Source organism: Nanorana parkeri, unplaced genomic scaffold (assembly GCF_000935625.1).
Source record: "Nanorana parkeri isolate BGI_ZX_2015 unplaced genomic scaffold, ASM93562v1 scaffold1162, whole genome shotgun sequence".
Lineage (NCBI taxonomy): Eukaryota > Metazoa > Chordata > Amphibia > Anura > Dicroglossidae > Nanorana > Nanorana parkeri.
This window is the reverse complement of record NW_017307430.1, coordinates 37,358-47,476: the sequence shown is the minus strand read 5'-3', so window position 1 is coordinate 47,476 and position 10,119 is coordinate 37,358. Positions and strand designations below refer to the sequence as shown.

General features: G+C 46.2%; 1 protein-coding gene across 1 annotated transcript in view; it reads right to left on the bottom strand.

Annotated features, from left to right (window-relative positions):
* Positions 1-5,901: 5,901 nt before the first annotated feature.
* LOC108796737 (U3 small nucleolar RNA-associated protein 14 homolog A-like) overlaps positions 5,902-10,119 on the bottom strand; it is a 27,466-nt gene continuing 23,248 nt past the window's right edge. Inside the window, exons 14-15 of the mRNA XM_018568249.1 lie at positions 7,461-7,560; positions 5,902-6,177 (exon numbers count right to left, since the gene is read on the bottom strand). Coding sequence (XP_018423751.1) covers positions 5,902-6,177; positions 7,461-7,560 — 376 coding nt within the window. The remainder of the gene's footprint in view (positions 6,178-7,460; positions 7,561-10,119) is intronic.

The window sequence follows — 10,119 nt, the reverse complement described above, 5'->3', positions numbered from 1 at the left end:
AGGGGTTTGATGTCTGCTCGGTGCCGCAGAGACCTCTGCAGGCTTGTGGATTGCTCAAAGAGAACCTGTCACTGCTGGACCTTCAACAGTAATGTCTGAAAGCTGACCTCCGGGAACAAATGAATGCAGCTCATTAAAGCTGACCTCCGTTCTTCCCTTCAGTCTTCTATCTGACCTCCGTCCGTCCCTTCAGTCTTCTATCTGACCTCCGTCCGTCCCTTCAGTCTTCTATCTGACCTCCGTCCTTCCCTTCAGTCTTCTATCTGACCTCTGTCCTTCCCTTCAGTCTTCTATCTGACCTCCGTCCTTCCCTTCACTCTTCTATCTGACCTCCGTCCTTCCCTTCAGTCTTCTATATGACCTCCGTCCTCCCCTTCAGTCTTCTATCTGACCTCCGTCCTTCCCTTCAGTCTTCTATATGACCTCCGTCCTCCCCTTCAGTTTTATATCTGACCTCCGTCCTCCCCTTCAGTCTTATAGCTGACCTCCGTCCTCCCCTTCAGTCTTCTGATCTGTCATTAAACAACAACAACTGGGCGGAGCCGGCCTTGATGTCACAGCTGGCTCCGCCCAGTTGTTATTCATTGTCCAGGACCTGCTAGATGACGCTGGCAGGTGCCGGCCAATAGGAAACACTTGGATTGAGCTAGGTGTCACTGCCATCTCCACCCAATGGTTTTGTTTTTCAAAAATATCTTCATTTATTTTTTCATTTTCCTATTTATTTAAATTTTTTGAATATTGTTTCAACCTTTTTTTTTTTTCTACTGTTTTCACCGATTTCCTATTCCGCTCGGTAACACGGAGGTATGGCCTCGTGGCAATGCCGGCCGCCATGGTGTAATAATACAGAGCAGCCTAAATGATGATCCAACACGAGGCCATCCAACACAGCCCCCAAACCATGTTAGAATTGCGCAATAAAAAGGGCAGAAGCCGTCGCGGCGCCGTAGAAACCGCGCCATCAAATACGATCCGTTATAATAAATGGCGCCTATTATGTATTTATCTCACAATGCCGGCGCCGGGCTGAAGAATTATTTCCCTCGGATTCTTCGTCGTTTGCCTTATCAGTTTAGCGTCCCACGCCAGCTGCCTGAGCCGAGCGTAACAAACGCCACCGCGACAGCGTCCCGCCCAGGCTAGTAGTCGGCGTGGCGCTGACATCCGAGGACGTTGTAACACGCAGCGCATTTTATCAGAAGGAGAAAAATGCAGATCCGCCGTAACGAATGCCTGCAATAAAAGAGCGCGCTGCGTCCCGTGATGGCCCTTTATCGGATTTACATAAACACGCTCCCTCGCCGCTGATGGCGGGAGATGATGAGCGGTGGGAGGTGAATGATGAGCACACGGGGGATCCCTCCATCTGAGGAAGGCGAATAAATCAGGAAATTCAAATATTGATAATTGTGGTGGGTGAAGGAACGATGGCGAACCGCGCTTATCGTAGCGTCTCAAACACAGAATTTGTATCGTAGGAGGTTTTCATGCGACGCGGACACAAATGATTAAAACTGAAATGATACATCGTGACGCTTGTAATGTTATTCACATTCCGGACTCCATTTATTTCGTTATTATTTATTTTAAGTTTTATTTTATTATTGACGCATTATTCAATTTATGTATGTTATTTATGTATTTTTTTAATTTAGTTATTTGTTTTTTTTTAATATTTAAATTATTGATTTAGTATTTTATTTATTTTGTATTTATTCACTCGTTTATTGAATTTTTTCCTTCTAATTTAAAGGGGTTCTAAACCCTCCGTTTTTTTTGGCTTATAGGCAAGAAGTGCCAAAAAAAAACCCGCTTAAAATCATTTTAAACTTACCTCGTTATCGCTGCTCGCTCCCGCGCCGAGAATCAGGAAGTGATCGTACGGCCGCAAAGGATCTTGGGGCGGGCGCATGCGCAGTTCCGATTCTCGGCCGGGAGACGAGCAGAGACGCAAGGTAAGTCTATGGACGCGTGCACCCGCATGCAGACACCGCAGGATCGGAGGGACAGAGCAGTCAGCGCTGGATCGGAGTGACGTCGCACCGCTGGAGGGACACATGAAAACATGGGGAAAGAAGAGGAAGATCAGAATAAGAGACATCATTTAAGGTAAGTGCTAACATTTACATGGGGGGGAGGGGAAAAAAAATTTGCCTTTAATGTCACTTTAATGCATTTATCAAAAACGCAGCACAATGATTTCCAATGGGATTCTGTTTTGTTCACACCCGACTAGTCCGTTCCGATGCAGCCAGAAAAAGTGCTGCTTGCATTATTTTAGCCGCCTCAGAACGTGACGGAAGACGCATCAAAAACGCAACTAAAAACCCACAGGGTTAGTGATGTCATCTTCTGGGGACTTCCTGTGAGTAGAGATCAGGAAGAGAACAGCTCTGGAAACATGGCAGACATGGACGCTGACCTAATAATCAAATATCTCTGACCCTCATCAAGGGGTGCACCCAATAACGACGTCTCCTCCTACGTTGGGCTATAGCCGACACTAACGCCATGCCTGCAAACAAAGGAAGCGTGTCTGAGCTAGAAAATTGAGGAAAGTGCTGTGACAGGAAGAAGGTAGTGTGGAGGACGCTAGTTTGTGTCCTCCCGTTACCCTAAGGACAACTATGGGGAAAAGCCCTGACCCCATAGTTCTCCTTTAATGCAGTTTTGATGTGAACGAGGCCTTAATCTGCTTCTATGTTGCCTTCCATTTTTCTTTACAAATGGAATTAATTTTGAAATGTTCTGCTTTTTCATACCGCATCACAGCCACTATGTGGCGCTAAAGGAGAATGCGCAATATGTACACATCTCCTATGCCCCTCAAGCTCCATCTAGTGCCCATAATGCGGTATTACAAGATAGTATATTAACATTCGTTTTTGCCTCTATTCAGACACAACAAACGTCCACAGAGAGGCGCAGGGAGAATGCAAACTGTTTAAGGTGGGTTTATTTTTCTTGACCATTTGCCCAACAGGACAGGAGAAGGAGGGGAGGAATGGGGTACAACACTAGCCCCTCCTCCTCCCCCCATGTGGGCTCCTTGTACTCCTGCGCCTCGTGTGATGTGGGCTGCGGACCCTCTCAGTCAGTTGCTGTCTTTTAATGGTCCGTGACCTCCAAGAACTGATAAGCAAAACAAGTGGCAAACGCACTCATGAATTTGTTACCAGCTTTACAGCAAGGTGCACACGGAAGGGCCTTCTATAGTAAAACAGCAAAAAGTTTCCCAGCACACTCACCAGCCAGCATGCAAAAAAACTTGGCTGACCGCTAAGGTTAAAAACAGAGGTTTAGATACACGTCTTCTGCAGAAAATGTGAAAGCCGCACAGCCGCGCCAAGGCACCTCTTATAGTGCGGTCCTAACTCTAAACTATGAGAGTCTCCATCTTGGAGCACATGGGGGCAGAAGATATCAAATTGGGTGCAGGTTTGTCAGGAGGAACCCCAACCGTTAAAAGGCACAGGGACGCACAAGGGACCCCGCACATCACAACGGCAGCTAAGTCCCCCTGGTTAAGGGGAGTTGGGCTTCCTCCTGACAAACCTGCACCCAATTTGATCTTTTGCCCCATGTGCTCCAAGATGGAGACTCTCATAGTTTAGAGTTAGGACCGCACTATATAGAGGTGCCTTGGCGCGGCTTTCACATTTTCTGCAGAAGACGTGGATCTAAACTAGGGTTGGTAATGATTACAATTTTCGTGTTCGATTAATCAATTTTTTTTTTATCGATTAATTATAACGCACAAACAGATCCAACTACACTGGCCTATACACATACAGCGCAGCAATGGAGTAATAACATGAACTAGGATCACACTAATCCAGCACGTTATTAATCTCATGTGCCCCACCCAATATGGCCGCCGCTTGAGTGGGGCAACTCAGAATAATAACGTGCTGGATTAGTGTGATCCGAGTTCATTTTATTACTTCATTGCTGTGCTGTATGTGTATAGGCCAATGCCTTGGCTGGCGCTCGTGCAGAAAGTTTCTTGGGCAAACTCAGCGGCCCAAGTGGCTCCGGCGGCTAACGAAGGGGGGGAGGAGTCCGGTGACGTCACCGGACTCCTCTTCCCTTCGTTAGCCGTCACGGACATCGATGTCACTGGACTCCTCCCCTTCCCTAGCCGTCACGGACATAGACGTCACCTGACTACTCCCCCTTTCCCTTTGTTAGCCGACGGAGCCACTTGGGGAAGGGGGGAGGAGTCCGGTGACGTCGATGTCCGTGACGTCACCGGATCGCCGACGGGACTCCCGGAAGCCGGCGGAGAGGCAAGGGTTTTCATTAGCGATCAAAAGAATTTTAAAATCGATCAAAAAGTTTAACGATTAATCGAGAAATGAATCTTTAATTTCCGCAGCCCTAATCTAAACCTCTGCTTTTAACCTTAGAGAAGTTTTTTGCATGCTGGCTGGTGATTGTGCTGGGAAAGCTTTTTGCTGTTTTACTCCAAGGACTCCTAGCCTCTTCTTCCCCTCACCGCCTTTTCCTGGGCACTCCAGGCGTACAATCTGTTCACAGTTATAGACACAAACAAGTAGCACTGAACCAGATTGTTGAGCTGGCTCCGGGCCGCAAGATGGTGGGAGGAGCTAGGCAGCACATCCTGGGTGCAAAGGCCATGCGTGCGCCAGCTCATAAGCCTCTACAATTGAACTTAGGTCCGGGGTTAGGCAAGCTCGGCACGCCAGCTGTGGTGAAATTACAGATCCCATCATGCCTCTGGGAGTCACGGCTATGGCAGTCAGTCTTGCAATGTGTCCTGGGAATTGTAGTTCCACAACAGCTGGTGTGCCGAGGTTGCCTACCGCTGAACTAAAGAATGCAGAGTCCTCCTTACATACAAGGTATGGTAACACTATACATGTTTATGTGTTACATACAGTACATATGCATCTCGAAGAGGTCTCATCCCCCTGCACCTGTAATAGGCTTATCGGTTTCCTCAGAAATGTAGACAGAGCGTGAGGCAGAATAAAAGCAATCCCCCGCCATATTCTTTACAAGCAGTTTTAGCTATGGTAGTTGTAAAGATCTGCCACCTTTAAAATCACATGATCAGCTTCGGTTTGGTGTGCCATCCCCTTTAAACAGGCAGCAGCGGGCCTGAAGTGATGACTCACCACACTGAAGCTGATCATGTGATTAACGGTGGAAGATCTTCCCACTGAGCGCTCACTCCAGTACCTACAGAACACGAGCAGGTAATCATCAGCGATACAAGCGGCTGTAATCCATACAAGTGTACATGGCAGAGATGGAGGTTTCCTTTATTCTCAATCAACCTGCACTCTCCTTTTTAGGCTGAGCTCCAGGCAAACCACAAAAGACACAGATAATATACATACACGGGAGACGCTGGACCTGGAAAACGATTTGTATTTCTCTCCTTCAAGTCTTGAGATTTATGCAGCCCGTCTGGTAGGGAAGGAGACCAGATTTTTCTCTGCTGCCGTTCAGCAACACTTGCAGGTCTAGCTCCGCCCCCAGCCTGTGACTGAACCCTAAAAGGAGATGTAGCAGACTGAGGAGCTCATTTTTGTCACTCTGCTCTCTCCTATCAGCATGACCCCGGCACTGCAAATTGGTTCCTCATGCTGCATCTCCCTCCTACACCCTGAGCTCTGCTGTGCAGGAACCACGATAGACCGATACCATGTCAAATTCAAAAATTTACAAAAACACATGTGAGGAATTATTAATGAATAGAGAGAGTTACAATGATTTGCATAGTTTATATCTGCTCCAAGATCAGCTGTACGATGTTGGACTTTATGGATATCACCGCACATGGACCCCATAGACTCTAGTAGGATGGGATTGGGCCCCGGCAATAGACAGTCCCGGCAATACTCCTCACACCGGTCTGTGTCGCCTTCCTCAGTCTATGGCGGCCTGAGGTTTCCTCTTCCTGGAAGGTTTTCGGGCCGGTTTCGGTTTGAGTTTGTTTAGTTCTATGTCCGCTTTACTGGTCTTGGTGTGTTTCTGGAAGACGTCTTCTGTGATCGGCTCGATGATGTGCCCCCTCTTGGTGATCACCCGCGGACTGGTCAGTTTATGAACGGCCTTCTCCGTGTTCCACGTTTTCCCCAATGGCGTGCGAATGCTGCTCTCGAAGTGCCGCCGGTTGTTGAAAGGATACGGAAGCTCATTGACCTGGAGGAGGGAGAGAGAGAGAGAGAGAGAGAGAGGGGGGGTGGAGAGAGAGAGTAACAATACACTTTATGTATAAAGGTTTGGGAACACCTGGCCATCACACCTACATGAGCTTCATGGACATCTCATCCCAAAACCATTAACAGAGAGTTGTCCCCCCTTTGTGGCTTTAAAGGGCCTCCACTCTTCTGAGAAGGCGTTCCACAAGATTCTGGATGGTGTCTGGGGGAAATGGTGCCCCTTTGTGAAGTTGAATAGCAAAAAGTTTCCCAGCACACTCACCAGCCAGCATGCAAAAAAACTTGTCTCACCGCTAAGGTTAAAAGCAGAGGTTTAGATACACGTCTTCTGCAGAAAATGTGAAAGCCGCACAGCCTCGTCTAAACTATGAGAGTCTCCATCTTGGAGCACATGGGGGCAGAAGATTTCAAATTGGGTGCAGGTTTGTCAGGAGGACGCCCAACCTCCTTAAAGGCACAGGAATACACAAGGGATCCCGCACATCCCAATGGCAGCGGAGACCCCCCCATGCGTCACTGCACCAAATCAGTCAAGCAAAACAAATGGCAAACCTTGTGCGTCCCTGTGCCTTTAAGGGGGGTTGGGCTTCCTCCTGACAAACCTGCACCCAATTTTATCTTTTGCCACGTGCTCCAAGATGGAGACTCTCATAGGTTAGAGTTAGGACCGCACTATATAGAGGTGCCTTAACGCGGCTGTGCGGCTTTCACATTTTCTGCAGAAGACGTGGATCTAAACCTCTGCTTTTAACCTTAGCGGCGAGACAAGTTTTTTTTGCATGCTGGCTGGTGAGTGTGCTGGGAAACATCTTGCTGTTTGTACTGCATAAGGCCCTTCCGTGTGCACCTTGCTGTAAAGCTGGTAACTAGTTGATGTGTGTTTGCCATTTGTTTTCCTTTGTGAAGTTGGGAACTGATGTTGGATGAGAAGACCTCGCTCATCATCAGCATTCCAAATCATCCCAAAGGTGTTCAGTAGGGTTGAGGTCAGGGCTCTGTTCCACCACACCAAACTGGTCACACCATGTCTTTATGGACCTTGCTTTGTAACCGGGGCACGGTCATGGTGGAAAAGGGCCTTCACCAGGTACTGATGTTGGAGGAGAAGTCCTGGCTCACAATCATTGTGTCAGTTCATCCCAAAGGCGTTCAGCAGGGTTGAGGTCAGGAATCTGTGCAGGACACTCGAGTTCCTCTACCCCAAGCTGGTCACACCATGTGTTCCCATTGCCCGTCAGCACCATGTCAACCAATCTCACCCACCTGATGTGCGGAAGCCATAATGTTCCTCTTCTCAGTAATAATGACGTTGGGGAGACGTTGGTCCTTTCTTGGAGGAGCGGGGGGAGCTTTAATAATGAACCTACAGGTGAATAAAAAGAAAAAGATAACTCTTCCTGAACCCCGAGATCCAAATGTATTACTATTATTATGCTACTGTTATGTCCCCCAATGTTTATTAAACGCACTGCTCTTTGTTTCCTGGGGCATTGATTGTTAGAATCAATGTAATACGAGGGCCATTCTGTACTGAATCAGCTGAAGGGTCATTCCAAAAAGTTATATTTTGGATATTAACCCGTTGTGATCAATAAACGTACTACACACATCCAAAAATAAAGTAACTGAAGTACAGAAGGCGTATGCAGTAAATCCTGTCCTCCTCCACTGCTTCACCTTTATTCCCCTTTCCCCCCTTGCACTTGCCCCAATTCCCAGCTGTTAAAATGACAGCCCAGAGTTGCTGTGTGAAAACAGAAGCTGCCGCTCAAAAACTGACCGACTGACAATGTTTATAACCAAAGAGACAATTCTCATAGTTTATGAACATTGATCAGAGGAGAGATAGAGAGATACAAAGTAACATTGGGGGGAAATTTACCAAAACTGGAGCAGTTGCCCATGATAACCAATCAGCTTCTGTGTTCAGTTACAATTTGAAAATGAAAGAGGGAAGCTGATTGGTTGCTACGTACAGCTGCTCCAGCTTTGATAAATTCCCCTTATTGTTTATAAACATTGATCAGAGGGAGATAGAGAGATACAAAGTAACATTGTTTATAAACATTGATCTGAGGGAGATAGAGAGATACAAAGTAACATTGTATATAAACATTGATCAGAGGAGATAGAGAGATACAAAGTAACATTGTTTATAAACATTGATCAGAGGGAGACAGGAGGTACAAGGTAACATTGTTACTTTTGTATCTTCATAAATGTCAGTCAAAGTACCGCAGCGCTGAATACTGAAAAATGGCCTGGATGGGAAGGGGGTTTAACACCGCGGATGTCAACTGGTTAATAAGGAGTTGCGCTAATATTGTGCAACATAAAAATTTGCAGCTGCCACCATTATATTGTATAGGGTCTTGGCATTCAGAAAATATATAATGTTTGGGGGTTTTAAGTAATTTTCAGGCCTAAAATGTGGAATATAACATGGGTGCAAAAAATGAAAAAAAGGCCTCAGTCATGAAGGGGTTAAGTACAGGTGTGAACACTGAAGCCGAGAGATCTCCTCAATGCTGCCTTGAGAGTAACTAAGAATTCTATCTGGTTTAGCGCTCTCCAGCTTCTAAAAATAAAATCAGTTTTGGGTGGGCTGACCCTTTTTGGTCATCAATTTCATACTTGTGTGGGGAGACTCCACTGCAAGGGTGTTTTGTTTTTTTTAAAGCGGCCTGGAGTCCGGCTATAACCACAATGCACATGAACTCAATGGAAATCGCACCATAAAAAGGTGTGATCACAGCCTTGCACATAGGGGTTGATGTAGAAACAATTTGCAGCAATGTTCTTTCTGCGAATGTTTGTTCTGTGCAAATATATACACAAACATTCTTCTGGAGTTCTCCTTTAACCAGAACTAAAATGACAATAGCGAAGATATGCTTTAGATAATTCATAAGGAAAACAATGCGGCACATTGCGGTCCCTCCGGTATCAGGATACAATGCTATAAATGTCCTTAGCTTTCAGCATTGCAATCAGCTGCTTATCTGGAATGTTGTAACCATGAACTCACCTCGACTTCATTAATAAACAGGAAAAGAAAGAAAATTCACCGACAGGATCTCCCCAGCCGCCCCCGAAACAAGCGTCTCCCCCTCCGCTGGGTGTTGCATGCTAACTGGAGCACGGAAAGCGCCCAGCTAAGCAATCTGCACCGGGGACTTTGTCTAAATTACGTTGAAGTTATTTTCAAAGCAGAAAACACAAACGTTAGCAGCTTTGATGGTCCCAGAAGTCTTTCCAAGAACAAGCAATATTCATATTAAATGTCTCCTTCTCCATCCCCGCAGCTAGATACACTTAGGAGACAGAAAACAGACCTTTAACAAAAGATACCTCTCTATGTTACCGAGACTCCTCCAAAGACGCATAATAATAAAAAAAAATTAAAAGGAAACATAAAAAGTAACTTTTTTTTAAGGAAAGGGGAAGATTATAAAACTATTTCCTCCCGTATCCCGCTTCAATAACATGCTTGATCAAGCAGGAATCGCTTCTCCTGTCAATGAGACACAACGCTGGCCAGACGACTCCTCGGGGGAGAGAAATGCACTTTATAAGTACAAAAAAAAACATTTGGTGGGTCAGCTGGGGAATTTTATTTTGGGCAATTAGAAAGGCGAGGCGCCCTCATAAGTGTATACGTCGGGGAACGAGGTTCTTGGTTTAGGAAGATTTAAGCGGAAATAGTATTTGCCAGAAAAGTTCATTGTTTTCAAGGAGAAAGAGAAACTTTTAAAGAGATGAAAGTAAAATATATTTCCCTCCATCAATCTCTCTCCCTCAATCTCTCTCTCCCTCCCTCAATCTCTCTCCCCCTCCCTCAATCTCTCTCTCTCCCCCTCCCTCAATCTCTCTCTCTCCCCCTCCCTCAATCTCTCTCTCCCCCTCCCTCAATCTCTCTCTC